Genomic DNA, 18,669 nt, shown 5'->3' with positions numbered 1-18,669 from the left:
AACACAAGCGGCGTCTGTTGGTGTCCGGCTATTTATCAGAAGGGCTGCTGCAGACAAACAACATCAGCAGGCACATCATGACTCATTACTGAATCAAAGTGGTAGTTAACTTCAAAGTCGCTTCGGAAACAGCTCATAATAATACCTTGTTCTTTGTGAGCCAAAGCGACACGAAGAGAGAAAAAAAAAATGAGTGTATTGCTACATACCGACGATGATGGCAGTGGATTTGTACTCTGGATTAAAGGGGCAGCGACTGCGCCCATCTTCCATCACGACCTCGCCCACTTCATCTCTCTCCAGCGTGAATGTTGACGTGTTCTAGAGACAAGACACAAACAGCAAATGTCCCTCAGGCACAGTCCAATTAAATTCTACTTACAGTAAAAAGTGAGCTCAGCGACCTCAAGCTCGTTCTCTCCACTTCTTCATTACAATATACACAGCGCACTGACTTTGAACATACAGTAGCTCTGTCTGCCAAAGCTTTGGGATACAGTGTGTCACAGGCAACTATATGTTTATTCTATAGTGAAAAGATCTAAGGCGAGTTCATTATAATGACAAACTTCTAAACTTTGTTTATTTGATATTAAAAAGACACGTCTGATTATGCTCTTTTTTACTGTCAACAAATCCCATAAGACAAAGACCAACAATGAACTGATGTCACTAACAAGTACTGTCTGTGCAGCCAAAGCCTCATTTCTCCTCTTCATGCACGCTATAGAGCTGCAGTGCAAAAACACATCACTGAGCTTCACTGGATAACATGTTCCTTCATGACCATGAACACAGATACTGCTGTTTATTGGGACTCAACCCCACATACACCATCCTGTTGCCACAAATGCTCACTAATATGTATTAATCCCTCACTCAAAATAGTCCCCAACATGCAATCTTTACTCCTCTTTAACTCCTGTAATGTTTGCTGAAAAACTAAAGGGACCAGCTGTTTCAGGACATCACTTAGCCTTTTAAAGAAAAAAAATACGTGAAATTATAAATTTGTGACCTATTTTTTAAGATTTAGGGCATAAATGGGAACAAATAGACTTTGGACTGAGTGAGACAAGCAGGGGAGTACCAAGGGATGGACCTCAGCACCACTGGTTTTGGTATTTTCATTGGATTTATTGAAAAAATCCAGAGAAAACAGCATCTTTATCCTTTAAATATTCCTGTTTCAAAGTACTCTTCAGACTGCCTTCCTTCAGGCAGTTTATATGGTCTACACTGGAAGAAAACCTGATTCATGATTCTCTCTCTCTCTCTCTCTCTCCCTCCCTCTTTGTATCATTTTGTCATGGATTGTCTATACATTATTTTTTATTTTGTTGGTCAGTTCTATATACATATCTATTGCACATCCGTCTGTCCTTGAAGAAGAATCCCTCCTCAGTTGCTCTTCTTATTTATTTTTTTCCCATTGTAGGTTTTTTCTTTTTTAGGAGAGTTTTTCCTAATCCGCTGTGAGGGTCCAAGGATTGAGGAGGTTGTATGTTGTAAAACCCTCTGGGGCAAATTGTGATTTGTAATACTGGGCTATATAAATAAAATAAACTTAAATAGGAAATCACTGATAATAAAAACAGAGATTTGGTTTCTGGCAATGCTATTTAACAGCCATGGAGCATAGTTTAGGTAATTCTAGCTGCCTGCGGTTGGTTAATAAACATTTTTTCTCAAATGTGTTTGTGCAGGAAAATTTACAGTCTGTAGGTCAGTATTCAGCCTCTGAAAACAGTTGTATAATGTTTTAGTTTGCTCTGGAGGAGCTTTGTCAAATTTTAGAAAACATTTTCTGTGTCTGGGTTTTTAAAAGACAGTCTGTGTTACAAGCAGTGGGCTGGGAGTTTAAAACATGTTGGCGTTTACTAAGCAGGGTGGGTGACATCTTTAAAATAATGTTTTTGTCAAACCAACAGTCCGAAACCCAAAGTTAACATTATAAAACAGACTAAATTAAGCAGCAAATTCTCAAATTTGAGAAGTTGGAACCAGCAAATGTTTGGCATTTTTGCTACTTTACTTAAACGATTAATGGATAATTAAAATGGGTATTATTTATTTTTATTATTTTTGTTTTTTGTTTGTTTGTTTGACTGATCATTTCAACTTTAAAGTGGAGAATCCAAAAATACAGTATAGGTCAAGTCTATCACACTTTTAAAGGTTTAAAGGACAGATTCACCTTTTTTCAAGTCTACCTTAAACAAAACTGTGATGCCCATGTGTACATTGACACAGCAGAGATTTGATATCAAAAGGTCTGTAACGTCTGATATAGTATATTGCATCTGACTCATATTAGCTTCTGCAGAGATTAATGCATTCTTGCACAGACATGACAGTTGATTTTGTTCCACATCACTTGCATTGAACGTGTGTACAGAATGGACCTCTTTGCAGCCACTATAGAGAAGATGAACAACTATAGTAAGCAATAAGACATTTAATGCACATATGGGGACTTGAGTGTTGCATTAAGACAGACTTGAAAAAAAGCGTACGTGGGCAATTTGCCATAATAGCAATAACTTGTTCCATTTAATCAGATCAAACAGGACAGTGTCAAGTGCCTGGAAAATCTTCCCATGCTTCATCATTATGAGTTGTTATTGTACTCAGGGCTTGTTTTAATCCATGTCTGTCATCTGATTGTTTAGTGTTTCTTTTTGGCTTCAGTGTCCTGTTACTCTGCCCGTAAAACCCCCTGAGACTGTTTTCGGAAGAGCTATAAAAATAAAACATTTATTAATGTTAATATTATGCATCTCGGAGAGCATCAGGCCGATCTTGGTGACACACACACACACACACACACACACACACACACACACACACACACACACACACACACACACACACACACACACACACACACACACACACACACACACACACACACAGACAGACAAAGTTCTGTCCTCGTCATTATGACGGGTGTTCACCCAGAACCAACGGGGTCATAGTTGCTTTAGAATCCCAGTTCATGGCCTAAAGTCCTGCCAAGTCATCTACAGTCCGAGACGTCTGTTGTTTATGTTTCAGTCTGACGTCAGAGTGGAGAGTTTAATGCCCGCTTTAAGAGCCGGGCTGTCGCCAAGCTCTATTGCCCCCATATCACTGAAATCAATGTCATCCTGCTGCCGGTTACCATCACTCCAGATTTACTCCTCCACTAGATAAACAGATCTCCTGCTTCCCTCTCGCTGGAAACCACACAGCTCGTGTACCCCCTGCTGACTTGTCTGCCTAAAGTGCCTCAGCAGCATTTGGTTACGCTTGGATAACAGCAGATCCAATACTGACATGGTGGATAAAGGAGCTTGATTCCTACAGAACACCCCAAAAAAATATCAAATTCGAAGCCGTGCTAGTGAGAGAAGTTGAGAGAAATAAAAGAGCAACAACAGAAGAAAAATCAACTCTTGGAGGTGAACAATGGGTAGATTGAGAGCTCATTACTTACTATGTAGGCGCAAATAGGACTGAAGGCATAGGTGCCGCACACATAGAGATGAGTGCTATTCAGCCGCAGGAGGATTTTGATGTAATTGAAGCAATCAGTCTGGATGAGGAACAAATGGAGAGAGTGTGAGGTCCATCAGCGCACAAGATATTCTCACCACTGAGTGTGTTTTTTTTTGAGAGCTTAAAATCTGTGCCTGAAATACTGGAGCTTGTAATCTTAAGAAAATCTTTAAGAGCAACAAAAAAAAAAAAAAAAAACACAAATCCTTCAGAAACTGTTGATAGAAATGGTTAGAAACATATAAAAAGTTCCCTTTTTCCTCAAACGCTGTTGGTAAAACCTCACAGCATCATACACAGCAGTTGCCTGGTGGGCTTTCTGTAATACACAGACCAGAGTTGTACACTGCAGTACAAAGATTACCAAGGTTTGTCGCCTAGGGATACAACAGCTGGCATGACAACAAGGTAACAGACAGACAGAGAGAAAGAAGCAGTGCAACAGAAAAGAGCAATTCCCTGGTGAGCGTGCACACTTGATGAATCAATTTGTAACTGGTGGAAAGGTTTGTCAACACAGAACTCAATGTTCATTTTATCTTCTCAGTATGCCAGTGAAACGATTCAGAGAAGACTGCGAGGAAAGAACAAACACCCTGTGCAAGAAAATCCATGCTCTCTATAATGTCACAACACAACTGTCTTCCTGGGGTATATTTTGATTATTTGGCATTGTACCGGAGCAGTAAAAGATGTCTCTCACCTCCAGGTTCTTCCCTTTGAAGCTGCATTCCTCTCGTTTTCCAGCAGGAGTGCCCCACGTCAGCTGAAGATGAAAAAGAAGAAACCCTGAATAAGTCGGGCCAAATCCAGGGAACCATGCTGATTCTGCTGAAGACGGTTCTCGAATATCAATGATTGTGTGTAGAATGGAGATAAACAAAAGCTTTCCCTTTCTGACACAACAAATAACATACAGCATGGAGTCATGAAAGCATATATAAAAAGGCACCGTTAATCCCAAAATCAAAAATACATATGTTTCCTCTTAATTGTACTGCTATGTATACGTCTAGATTTTTTTGGTGACAGGTACTGAGTGTTGGAGATATTGGCCGTAGGGATGTCTGCCTTTTGTCCGATATATTGAAACTAGATGGCACTCTGCTTGAGGTGCACAAATCGGGAAAAAAAACATTTGAAAAACTCAGCAGTCATGTCTCTTCACAGAAATCATGACCTGGTTACTCAAGATAATTCACTGACCTTGTTGTGATTATGTTCATGCCAGAACTATTATCTCTCTACCAAACTAAATCTGCCAACCAAATCACTGTGTACAGGGAAGCATGCATCTGATGCCAGCTCACCTTGCACCTTGGAGCTAGCTAAAGTTACAGCCAAGGAGGACGCCATTAATGTTTTAAATCTCACGCTTTCAATTGCACCAGCCTCTCGTCCTTGAGTAGATATATGCTTCCTCCTGCACAGCGATACAGTGGGTGGATTTAGTTTTGTAGAAAGAAAGTAGCTCCTATAAGAAATTGTGCACAACAAGGTCTGTGGATTATATTGAGTAACCAGAGAGACGTTGCTAAGGAGTTTTTTCATATATATATACATTTTGTTTTGACAGCACTTTGAGCACTGCAAGCAGAGTGCCATCTAGTTCCATTATACTGGGGAGAAGAACATCTCTACTACTGATATCTCCAAACACTCAGCAACTCACACAAAAACAATCTAGATTGATGAAAAGCACTACAAGTAAGAGAAAAATGTTTGGTTTTTTTATTTTGGAATGAACTGTCCCTTTAATTTGCAATATTTTGTATTTACAAACTGCATTATTAGCTCAGATAAAACCGTTACCCAAATTTGTCTTGAATGGTAGTAAGTCAAAAATCTGCCAGCCATTACACTGCATTGCATTTTGACTCTGATAATCCACTCAGCATTTTCACATACTCACATGCTTCTGAAGCTTGGTCTTGCTGATGTCCGAGAGGCTGAGGGCAAACAGCGCCTCCCTGGCTCCGACGTACAACATGTCGTCCTCCTGACTGAGAAGCAAGGAGGTGTAATTGAAGACGCCGTCTGCAGAGAATCTCTTGGCCGATCTCTCTTTAGCATCTGGGAAACAGCAGGAAAAACACACACACTGGAGATTATCATCACATAGCAGGACAGAACAGAGAGAAACAGAGTGGTGCAGAACATATCCTGATGCTGGAAGAACAAGAACACACATAAATAGGTCCCCAATTACAACACTCACAATAATAAGTTGTTTTTGCCTTCTGCAGAGAGAAAACAATCAGTGATTTCCATATCACAGTGCTGGGCTTTAAAATGCATGTTGAGGAGTGTTATAAGGTTTCAGAAAGGGTTCACAGATTTCTTCTTATTATCAGTGGTAAAAAACCAAAACAAAACAAAAACATTTTATTTCTGTTATTAAAAACGAAAAGACTGACATTGTGATGATGCACAAAACCATCCATGTAAGTGTATGATTATTTTTTCATATCAAACCAAAAAGTAAATGTACATGCTAAAAATGGTAACATTAACAACTAATTTCATCTGGTTACTAGCACTAATTCCCAAGTTTTCTCTTGTCTTAAGGACAAACCTAGGAAAAATACCAAACACAAACAATATGACAAAGAAACACAGGATGCACACAGGATGATCTGCACCTATGCATATTCAAGCTCCACAGGAGCAGACTAATAGGTGTCCGCCATAACTTCACAGGGCCTGTAATAACTGAGTGAGTGTTAAAAAATGACAAATGATTATGTAACCATTTCCCATGTAGTATACAGCAACATCAACAGGTCATGACAGTCACAATAATGCAACATCAGGACCAGCACCATGAAGGCTGATGCTGCAGTATAATCTATTCTATTCAAAACTTTATTAAAGACTTAGTTTATAGAGAGGTCCATAGACAATAAAACAAGATAATATCAAAAATTTAATGAAAAAAAACCCTCAGAAGTACAATATGTATTGCTACCGCCTACTTATCATCCTCATCGGTATCATCAATACTAAAAGGACAATATGTACTGTTACTGTACATATTGTTGTATGTATATATATATATATATATATATATATATATATATATATACACACACACACAACTAAATAAAATATATATAAATAGATATGACAACCAATTGCAAACTGCTGCATTTATGTAAGTCAATGGATCAGATTTGTTGCCCTAATAAGCCAATTAATGAAATCATAATTTTCAATCAATTGGCTCTGTTTACAGGAAGTGAAACATTATTATCATTGTGAAGAGGAGTCCTGCTCAACAAGTCACAACTGAAACTGAAAACAATGCCATGTTGAATCCTGGCAAAAACAACTTGACTACCAAATCTCATTACAAAATAACTCACAATATGTTGGCCAAAAACAAATGTACAATCGGAGAGGTTACCACATATAAACTTATGTTTTACTATTTCCAGTTCTCCCAAAAAAAAAAAAAAATCAGGGAATCTATGCTAAGGACTCACAGAGAGCCACAAATCTAGCAGGAAACAAGAACAAGTGGACAGACATCACATTACATACAACCACAGCACAACACATAGCAGTAAGCGTCGGTCAAATCGATTAATGATACAAAGGGGAAAACTCTTGTTTCTGTAGCCCTCACTCCTGTCCACTCTGTTTATCCCTCTCACACAGCAGCAGCTACTGTAGCTCCATGAGAACATGTCACATGTACGCCAGTGAGCCACGTCTGCACTTTCCTGTGCTGGCTCTCTCTGTGCTCGGCTCTGCACTGGCAGCAGGGTAAAAAGCCTCTTCCACTCAACACCAATCTAAATCTCCTCCGTTCTGCCGCTCGCCAACCCTCTTCAAATGGATCTCTTAAGCAGTGGGCCACGAGTCAAATGAGTTACTTTTTCCCACGTCGCTCCCTTCCCTGCAGCCTCAAATAGTTCTTGTGATGAAGTAGAGATCCGATGTACACATTGCTCCTTTTATAGCATTTCCCTCGGCATCGCAAACAAGTCAGGATCCTCTACAGTGGCATGAGCTTTTTTTTCCAAAGCTTTCCACTGTGTAAGTGGAATTTCAAGAGGTTCGGATTGATTTTTAGAACAGGCAATGGCTCGAACAATTGGTCACTTTTCAGTTTGACTTACTGTGTGACAACTTGCTCTAACAGCCCAATATAAAAGCCAACAAAAGGATCAGTATTACTGTTTATTCCAGACCTTGAAGCACTGAGATCCTTAGAGAAACAGCAGCTGAGTTTGGGTCCATGTGGGTGGATTTTTTCACTTGACATCCATCAACAAGACTAACAATCTTCTAGAGGTCACCAAAGACACGGGATGTATGCAATCAAATATTTGTGCATCAATTGCTTACATAGTTCTTACCCTTTGCGGTTTTTGACCATCTTTGTAAATGTTTATCCATTGCCTCCCATTCCAGACATATTAAACACACTCAATGTGTTCTCCGAGCCAAAACGCTGGGGGTCACGGACTCCATTTGCTTGTCCAAATAAGATTACTGGCTTGTATCTGGAGTGGTCAACACTAATATTTGCCGCACTTAAACCGTTTACAGTATTTTCATCTTGTAAAACCAGCGAACTGCACTCATATTTAGGCCCTTCTGACAGTAAGAAAAAGACACCAGAGGTACCTTTATCTCCAACACTCCAGGTGGCTCATAATGCAAATGGAGCCAGTAAACAGCCATAAACGTTTACAACCCACGACTTAAACTTTCCAATATGCTCAAAAACAAATGGTTCATCTAACACTCAAGGCACTTTTGGCAGATGATTGCTTTTCCCTTATGGGAGTGAAAGCCAGCTGCATAGGCCCCCATCTTGTCCAAAATCAAATCTTAGGCTCTTTTCAGATCAACAGCGCTCATTCTGTTTAAAACGTTGTGACATCTGGAGTCAATGAAGAGACGGGGCTGTCATTAAAATCCAGGGAGGGGATGCAAGATTGAAAAAAAGATTTCCTATTGTCATTCAGGGCTGGAAAACAGTTTTCCAATGTGGGGAAGGAAAAACTGGTTTCATTTCAAGGTAACTTAAGGCTGTTAAAAATGTCCTAAATGCTCATAAAGAGAGCTATACTCAGTCCCAGTGGACCCTGCTGATGGCAGACAAAGGAGTGCCATCTCTCCTCTCAACAGGGGGACATATCATAGCTTGACTGTCACGGCTCCCCTGAGTTTTGGCCATTCACTGGAACCAAAAACAGCCTTCCCTCAGCATATTAAAACTCTCTGACATAAATCGCAGTGACATCCTCTTAGACAGACAATGGATTAACGAGCAGAGGAGAGCAAACTCATGAAACTTTTACTCAGAGAGCAGTCCGGGGCTACTTAGCGGCAGGGTGTGTGGTAGGGGCGGAGGGACTGAGGTCGGGGTACTGAGTGGGAGTTGTGGTAACCAGGAAGATTGGATTGAGATGTTGACCTATGAAGGAACATGCAGACAAGGGAAGAAAATGTTATTTTCAAAGCACTCTGAGATGGATCTTTGATGAGAGCAGAAGGTCAAGCCAGTAACAAACGTCAGTTGTGTCAAGTTGCGGCGATTTCAAACAGAAACTCAAGGCTCTCTCTCTCTTTTTCATCTTCAGGGGTTGATTCTTTGGGAGATTTTTTACGCTTTCCAATGCAGCAGATCAGTTGTGTGTTTTGACATGCCTGTAGCAGAATGCTGGGCATCTGCAGGCCATTTCACAGCCAGGCACCAGGTCCATTTATCACCTGCCTGTTTAATCAGTTGGCTGTCACCAAGCCGAGGCCCTCAACCTCTGCTAATGCTCATCACATCGCACCTTCCATCAATATGGCTGCTTTTTATTGCCGGTGTTAACATGCTGAATTACTTAGTACCACAGGTTCTTTGAATTTCAGCCTGGAAGTCAAACTCTGTATTTGCCTCTATTCTCTGTGGTTATTAAAGAGCCTACAAGCTGCAAAATAAACTAGTCAATGGTCCAAACTAGAGTGCAGCGGCACAGTTCAAAGGATCCATTGTTCAAGGGCAGTTTCCAGTTGGAAGATCAGGTTCAGCATGCAACATTCAAGAACTGAATGTCTTTTCCCCACCAGCTGATTATAACCTCCCAGAAATTAATGAAGTGAAATTCAATTTTGGCAGTGTATCCATTGTATTCATTCACTGGGATGTTTTTTGGGGTTTTTTTTTCAGTCGAGGTAAAGATGGCAGAAACAAATCATATCACGAAGGATTACAGAGAGCAGCTGCTCCGCGATCAAAGAAATGTTTGCAAGAGAATCTGACTGAATCTGTGCACAAACATGAACAGCTACAAACTCCTTAAATTAAAACGGAGATACACAAAGGAGAAGTCATGCAGTTTGTATGTTATATTCCCTTCCTAGTAACGTAATTGTAAGCTGCCTCAGTGGTAAAACAAATGTTTCTCTATGACTGTTGCATTATGTGCAACATAAATTTTGCTGCTTGCGCAGCCATCTTGACAGTGTTTTCACAGGACACTTGGTTCAAAGTGTGACTTGGAAAAACCTCGGTTTGGAGAGCCGTGTAGCCCCATTACTCTGCCCTACCCATCTAACGTTATCTTAACAAGAACTGGAACATCATACCTCTAGATGAAAATATGCAAAACAGAGGGGTTGGGCTAAATGGGAGGTGCAGGAGCTGCATTGGGAGTGAGCCAAAGAGTTGCTTGTCTGCTGGGAGACGATTGTTTTTGCACAATCGGTTGAAGAAAGCAAGAAATAGACTAGACCTAATTGTTATTTTGCACTTTATCTACATATAACATCTGAATTTGGATGCTTTAGAAGTGTTGGTATCCGAATTGTGTTACCTTTGTGCAGAGCCCGGCTCACTGTTTCCCTCCAGTCTTTATGCTAAGCTAAGCTAACTGGCTGTAGCTTCATATTTCCTGTACATACATGAGTGGTATCAATTTTGTCAGCTAACATTGAGCAGAAAATTAATAAGCAGGCTTCACAAAATCTTGTACTACACCTTTAAGAGACACAAATACTTTGAGACAAATATAAATGGCTGTAATGTAAAGTGAGTGCTCTTGAGGGAAAATGCTTATGAATCGTCAAAATAATTCATGTTCCGGACACATTAATGAAGTATTTCTTTTGGATCTCCAAATATTTCCATATTTTTTTACTGATGAAAGATGAAAATAGATAGATGAAAATAGATTCTGGATAACTCTGTCAGTGTTGAGAGACCTCCAAAATAGCACAGTGACATCAATTAAGACTTCCTCTGAATGTCTCCATTCACATCACAGCTGAGTGTGTTCAGCGTGTGCTTACTCACCATTGAGGTAAGTAAGATATCATCAGAGGGTGCCAGCTTACAGACACAGTGTCGCTGAGAAATAAAATACATGCCAGCACTTTGGCAGGCATCATATTTCAGAGGAAACAGAGCAGGATCAACCTATTTTTCTAAGGTTTAATAGTACTCCAAGGGCGGGGCAATTGATTGGCTGCTTGGAAGGTATACGCCTGCCAAGACACTCCTAAAAGCTCTGACTGTAAACATGCCCCAGATTTACTAAAGCAGCGTGAGCCAAGTCACAAGGCAAGGGGGCAACGGGGACAAAGGGGTTCGTTTGCAGCCGGGCAGAGAAAGCCCAAAGGAGAGCAGAGTGGAGCACAGCTGATATCAATCTCACACCGAGCTCTGCTTATCTTACATGCAAGACACACATTTATCCCTCCCAAAAAAACTATCAATCTCTGCCCTCTGCCAGCCGAAGCCACACAACAATGCACAGCTTCAAGGCTCTGTTTGACGTAATTTGACAATGGACTTGAAAGCGGTGCAGGAGCTCCTGACAGAAGCCGACAGGAGTTGCTTCAAGGTCATCGCAGCACTGATCCTTGTGATATTTGGGCAAAGTGATGGTTATTTCATTGTCTGGGACTACTGGCAACCAAGAACTGCAGCAGCAGGCCAGCCAAGTCAGCACAGAAACACTGTTTGTCTGCACATTTAGAGGACAAGGCCTCTGATGAGAAGGCAGACAGGGTTGCAGGAACTGGGGTGAAACTTTAAACAGACATCACATAATGCCTTTCCATCTGAACGGTTAACTCAGTCTTAACTGAACGGTACAAACAATGATGACTCAGGCTACATGAGTGGATTTCAATAAATTTAAAAAGGTAAATTAAAGGTTCCACATTGTGCTCATTTTTTGGTTCATACTTGTATTTGGGGCTTCTACTATAACATGTTTACAAACTTTAATGTACAAAAACACACTATTTTCTCCATACTGTCTGCCTTAATATGTCTGTTTTCACCATCTGTCTGAGACACTATTTTAGCACCTGCTCTTTAAGCACCCCCTTCCCAAAATGCCCAGCTGGCTCTGATTGGTCAGTGTCTCTGAGTCTTCTACATCTGCTCTGCTCCGAATTGCAGTCGGGCATGGACTGTAACAGCACTGAGGTGAGACTTTGTACGTTTATAAAGTATAGTTCTGACATCACAACTTTACGGAAGTCCTTATGGCTCATTTGAAGGCACCGTTTCTGAATACGGACTGTGTGCATTTATTTTTGGATTGAGCGTTTTGAAACTTTATAATATTTATATAACACCTAAACCTGCCTTGTATTTTAAAAAAGACATGGAAATCTCATTTTTTAACAATATGGGACCTTTAATGTATAGTGTGTTTTAACTCTACAAAACCTGAAAGAAACCAAGACAGAAAGAAACTGGAGCAGAAAAAAAAAATCACACTTTACTTGCCTGTAAATAAAAGCTGACAGCCCTGGACTAGTTTCAAAAAGAGTGTTACACCTACAGTATCTGTAGGCCAGGAAATGAGGCTCACAGATGTATTGTGTTGTTTGTAATAACTGGAAATGATGATGTGGCTTTGCTGCAATTTCGTGTGTACTGTGGATGATGTGTATTGCGTTTGTACTTGGATGTGAGTGTGTACACATCACACTGTGAGACATCTGCACCTCGCAGATAATAACCACAGCCTAACAGTGTGTAAGTCCAGTGTTTGCTGTGTGTGAGGATTACTGTATGCAGCAAAAAAGGTGTTAATGTGCCGTACGGTTACATGTGCAGGCTCAGAATGAGGGCAACGACAGAAAACCATGAAATGACTGAATAATTGTTGGAAATGCTGAAGTGTTGTGTGTACTGTACAAACCCTGTAATACTGGAAAATACCCCCTTCATCCTCTGAGGAAAAAACAACATCTCACCAACAGACCAAAGATGAGGCCAGTGCATAAACCGCTGCATACCTCTAAAAGCAGAAAACAAGGGGCTGACACAGACATGATGCTCTGCTCTGTAATTATTGGCTCTTAGGTGTCATCCTGATGTACTCTGGATTGGCACGCACCCACCCAACACTCAAAGCAGCAGAGCGATGGAGCGCAGTGGTCTATCACGGCTAAAAGCTGAGAAAATCCTGGATATTAGCTCTGTGAGACAGAGAGAGACTCTCTATGTGGTATCTGAGTGGATTTTTCAAACACAGGTTGAAGCACAGAGAGAGGGAGACAGATAGTTGGTATAATTTCCTCACACACACATACACAATTCAAAATAGACGTGCCTGTGCTTGTCATGTGTGGGATGGCTCTTCAACCTCTCTTTCTCTCCATCCTCCTCCTACCCTCTCTCACAGTAGATGTTACTGGAATCTGATTCAGAATTCTAAGAAAAGCTTTTTTTTTTTTTTACTTAAAAAATGAAAAATAAATCTGCTAAATTCCATCCAGCCCTCATAATACAAAAACTATTATTACTGAGTGTGTTAATACAGTTTAAGTTATAATTAATACATTTAATGAAGGCAAATCTGGTTTTATTTATTTACATCCAGCATTTTTTCAGAAATAACTAATGCATTTAAATTCTATAATAACCTCTCTATATGGTATTTTTTTATTTTTAGTAGCGGGGTCCGCCACTCCCACATGGGATTCCTATTGTTTTCACACACATATGAGGGACTCACCAGCATTATTGCTTACAACGCTGTTGTATCAAAGCTGTATTAGGTAACAACTAATGTCAACTCAACATTTCCTATATACCGATATAGCACCCGTTAGTAGTAGTTATAAACACTTAACACACTTAGGACAGGAAAAACTGAACTATTGAACTCTATAAGCTCGTGAATTACAGGAGCATCTCAGACTCAGACTTATTCTTTTATTTTTGTTTGTTAGTTCTAAAGTTTTTTTGTTATTTTTCATACAAACTTCAACAGTACTGTGAATGTGTTGCTATAGCTGTGAGGCAATAAAACTGTCAACTGTTCAAAACAATACCAACTCCCTTTGTGAGCCATTTAAGGTATTATTCCTAACAGACCAGTCATATGCAGCCACTTGCATCTGGCTGGTGACTAGTGCTAATCTCCAACCCTGATACACAGTGGCTTTTATTATGAAGCTCAAAAGTCAAGTTTACATGCACATCCAGACCAATGAGGGCAGGTGCTGAGTCAAATGCAACAACTGCATACCAACTTCAGAAAAGTCTGATGAGGAGCCTGTGTGTTTGTGATGTCACTATCTTCGTGCATTAAATAATTTGCAATATTGTAGTTCTGCAGTGTGCCAGCTGTCTTTTTCTTCTTTTATTACGAAGCAGCCACAGGAGATCGAATCAATGTGTCAATGGGGTTGACAGCAACAACAACTGTTTGTCAAAATACATCTGGGAATTCATGTACATTTACATATACAGACACACAAATAAGACCACACACATGCACCTACTGCAAACATAAACACTTAAAGACAGAGAGAAATGGAGACATAGTCACACAGGCACAGACACACTTCTTATTTATCCACCTATTGTTACTGGTTTTCTTTTTATTTATTCATTTTCCTATCAAAGTATTTTTGTTTGTTTTTTTCATTTTTTCTTTTCATTAATGGTCCTTTTGTCAATATGTATTATTAATATGACTGCAAATATTAATAATGACTCAAACACTTTCTCCATACAGCTGCTTCTATCTTCTCCATGCACATCCACAGTTAATCTTGCAATTTCAATTTTCTGTATTATATTAACCTTTACCCACCACTGTCCTATCTGTTATCCCTGTTAATGTTATTGTAAAAAAAAATTCTCTGGGGAAATTGTAATTAACTGCATCTTTTTGAGCAGATACACCAGTTGCTCCGCTGTTGTAACTTAAATGACGTATTGGGAAACTTCTAACTTTCCACATCCTAATCCACCTTCCTTTACTCCAAGTGTTTTCTTTATTTTGTTACTTACTTACGTCCTTACTCACACAAAAAAAGGCACACCAAGAAAGATTGGCTTGATGAATGCCATGGCTTGGCCAAGTGGACTTGAAGAGGAAAAAAAGGCATTTGTATTGGCACTGCAAACATCCAAATCCAGCTGGCTTGCACATGTTTGCAGATGGTTTCTGCTAAAGCTAGAATCCCATCACAGTACACTAAGATACATTTCGCCATTTTCTAGCTAGCTAACACTCCTGTCGATTTTTAGGGCACCAATGGAGCTGTGTGCTGTTTAATGAGTGCACTCACTTTGGACTGGCATGTGTTGAAGGTCTTTAAGTGCTACCACAGCATGCAGACACAACGTGTGTGTGTGTGTGTGTGTGTGTGTGTGTGTGTGTGTGTGTGTCTCTGGAGAGGCCCTTGATGAGAAGAGCAGGCAGGAGTCACACAGAGTCTCCTGCTCTCTACTCATCCCACCACGAAGTAAAGTAGGGGGGACGAGAAGTGGTCAAGCACATTGGTTTTACGCTCCTTGCTAATGGCTTTTCTCATTCACACATACACACACACGCACACTCACAAACACACACACCTATTTCCTGTAGAGTCATGCTGCTATCAGGCACCCGGTGAGCTCAGGATATTTTGGTTCATAATGGTCATTTTGCCCTGACACAGTTTGAAAAATATTCAACTATCTCCATCAACAGGTGTCATTCATATTGCTAAGGACGATGCTTCCTGTCACAATTACGTGAGGGCTAAACCTGCACACACAGCAGACTGTCAGCTTTCGTTTTTGATCAAGTTAAAAGACAGAATCCATGTTTGTTTGAAATCGGACAGATAGGTGTTCTATAAAATCAGACCCTGGAACAGAGTCCTTCAGCTCAGTCTTTATAACATATATTTAGCCAGGCCTCGGAGGGACACACACCTCGCTCCCTCTTTTTACATACACCCACAAGAAGGAATATAAGAGGCATGTGGAGCGTATTAACATATTGGAACTGAATCAGGAAAGTTCTGACTTTAATGAAAGATACATGAGACGACTGCTTTTAACCATTTAAATTCTGCCTGAACTCAGATGTGAAAGCCATAAGTGTTTCCTAAGCACATGCCTATTCTTGAAGTGTGTCACTATTGAAAGATAACAATGGTACGTGGTAACGATATCATATTAAATCTTCATGGGTGTACAAATATGTTATTTCATTTTTCATAACGTGGATGAATTTGAATTATATGACCATATAACTTTTAATATAAAATACTTTTGTTAAGTCCAGCATTGCTACTTCTGGAATACTATAAAAATGAACATCTTGGACAGAGAAATGCATTTATGCATTTTAAATAGCTGGGGGTGGTTTGAACAATTGGATTTCAATCTGTCTTGATGGCCTCATTTAACTTTTTTGAAATTGTATAGCTACCCGATCCGCCTAAGACAGGGCTCATTTGTACTCCATTTACATATGAAAATAGTTACTGCCCTAATACTTCTATGCACCGTTTGTGATACAGCCCATAAATGGCATATATATATATATATATATATATATATATATATTTTTTTTTTTTTTTTTTTAATAGCAATATGGATACTTAGGTGTGACAAAAAGGTTTTGTCTATGAGTCAATGAATAAAATGTTATGTTGTGTGACTTGTCCAGTATTTTTTTATAGCCAGCAGCACAGAAACCATATAAATCCAACATGCTTCATTAAACAATAAAAAGTAAATTTCAGTCCATCATAAAAGGTGTCACAGTAACTGTAAAACTATAAAAAAAAAATCTCTGCTGCATGATGTTAATAGTGATGAGGCAAACCACATTTTGGTTTTGGACAAATCACTGCATTCTAACAATCTGAAGAAAAAAAGAAAGAAAAACACCTAATGACTCTTTTTAACCTCACATTCCTGTGTGTCCATCTTAATTAACAGCTGCACCGTTATTCCTCCCCGCTTGCCATTGTCTTCAAATCAAATGTTCCTGATTGAGATCTGCAAAGACTGAACTTTTCTGTACATTCCCTGGAGCGTGCAAGTGATGAAGCCATTAAAGCGTCTGAAACAGACGGACTTGATGTGCTGTAATTATGCCCCATTGTTGCGGCTGTTATGGCATTATATGCAGGCACTTGTGAGTGCCACCTCTGCTGGAAGCCACAGACCGCTTTTCTTTCAGGATCAGTGGGCGTGTCCTTGCTGGGTTTTAGGTGGGCATCGGAGCATATCACGAGCATTTGGCCTGACCCCCCCTCTCTCGGCCCCTCCTCTGTTTCTGCACTGCGATCCACGCACTGCCAAGGTCACTGGATTAGCATGCATGAGAGAAAGCGCACAATATTCGGTGAACATAAACCAAACGTAAACGGGAAAGGACACTGAGTACACTGAGTACACACGGCATGTCCAGTAGCTCCGCTTGATTTGAGTTTGCTTCTTTACTAGCAGCCTGTGTGAATGTAGTAAGACCGAAAATGTTCTCTTCCTCCCTGTATGTACAATAGTAACTGACAGAGTGTGTGGTGCCTACTTGAAACTGTGGGTTTGAAATTGTGCTAATGTGAGCCTCGTTGTAGAAAATGTCTTCTCTTTTTAAGGTAACCTGTCACTCTGTCAGTTATTACACAATTATATTAATTAAAAATATGGTCCTTATCAATATAATTTGCAAAAAGAAACAGGATTTACGACAAACCAGAGGGATGGGCAAAGGGGGAAAAGGGCATCCAGCATACAAAAGATCAAAAAGGTTGTGCTAAATTTAATCCCAGCAGTACTGACAGCAGTACAGGTCATAAACCTGAAAAATTACACATCAATACATTTTCCCCAAAGATGTTTTCTGTCATCTAAGGGAGCTCGTATCACGCTCATGTATGTTCCAGTGTTTGTTTTTCTGATAAGTTTGGTTTTAATTGGTAATTTAATGCTACAGAAAGGGGGCTTTAAGGACATGATTGACAGCCGAGTGTGTCATACAGTGTGCTCGTAATTAATGGCGCCATCACAATCGCTGCTGTGCAGACTCTGGATCCAAATGATGTCACTCAAGATGGCAGCAACCTTACTCGAGATATTTTGGCTTCATTTTTGTACAGTGGGAGTGAGTGGAGACACGTTGTCCACCTTTATATACAGTCTATGCTCTGTATGGTAAATATAAAGCTATAGCTGGCAGCCTGTTATCTTAGCATAGCAGAAAGACTGGAATCAGGGTGACAAGAGTCATCCTGTCTTGATCTAAAGGTAACAAAACCCACCTATCAGAACCTGTTATGTTCAATAGTGTTACATCTGCAAAAATACGGAAGTGATGAAATCCCATGCATTGATTTTGTTGCCTTTAGACAGAGTCAGGCTAGCTTTTCCCCCGTTTCAAATCTTTATGCTAAGCTAAGCTAACCAGCTGCTGGTCGTAGTTTCATATTAAGAAGTGAGTGGCATCTATCAACTCATCTAACTCTGAGCAACAAAGCCAATAAGCATATTTCAAAAATATGGAACTGTTGCTTTAGGAGGAACCAGAATCAAAGCAAAATCGGCATGACACACAGTACAGTTTGTGCAGAGCCAGAAAGAAAAAAAAAAATCAAGGGGGTTGCCAAATGCCCTAACCAGCTGATTAATGTAAACTGTTGTCATTAAGTACAGAACTTGAATTTCTCCTTATTCTTCTAAGTGAATGAAAAAGAAAGGAGGAAAAATAAATCATCTCCTCAGCAAATTTCTGGAGAAAGACAGTAACATCCTGCCTGAGAAGTTTCTGATAACTAACAGTGATACACGCTGCATGCCTAACCCAAGCTTGCTGCTCCGAGTCCCATGATCCTTTGTGCTGTCTCTCTGCACAAGAGCCGTAATGA

At 40.0% G+C, this 18,669-nt stretch overlaps 1 protein-coding gene across 1 annotated transcript in view; it reads right to left on the bottom strand.

Annotated features, from left to right (window-relative positions):
- Positions 1-18,669, bottom strand: part of sema4bb (sema domain, immunoglobulin domain (Ig), transmembrane domain (TM) and short cytoplasmic domain, (semaphorin) 4Bb) — a 54,730-nt gene that overhangs the window by 15,561 nt on the left and 20,500 nt on the right. The window contains exons 3-6 of the mRNA XM_042512246.1: positions 5,453-5,613; positions 4,244-4,306; positions 3,479-3,577; positions 210-321 (exon numbers count right to left, since the gene is read on the bottom strand). Of these exons, the coding sequence (XP_042368180.1) occupies positions 210-321; positions 3,479-3,577; positions 4,244-4,306; positions 5,453-5,613 (435 nt within the window). The remainder of the gene's footprint in view (positions 1-209; positions 322-3,478; positions 3,578-4,243; positions 4,307-5,452; positions 5,614-18,669) is intronic.

This window comes from Plectropomus leopardus, chromosome 1, assembly GCF_008729295.1.
Source record: "Plectropomus leopardus isolate mb chromosome 1, YSFRI_Pleo_2.0, whole genome shotgun sequence".
NCBI classification, from domain to species: Eukaryota; Metazoa; Chordata; class Actinopteri; order Perciformes; family Serranidae; genus Plectropomus; species Plectropomus leopardus.
The sequence above is the reverse complement of the archived record's forward strand: the minus strand, read 5'-3'. Positions and strand labels throughout refer to the sequence as shown.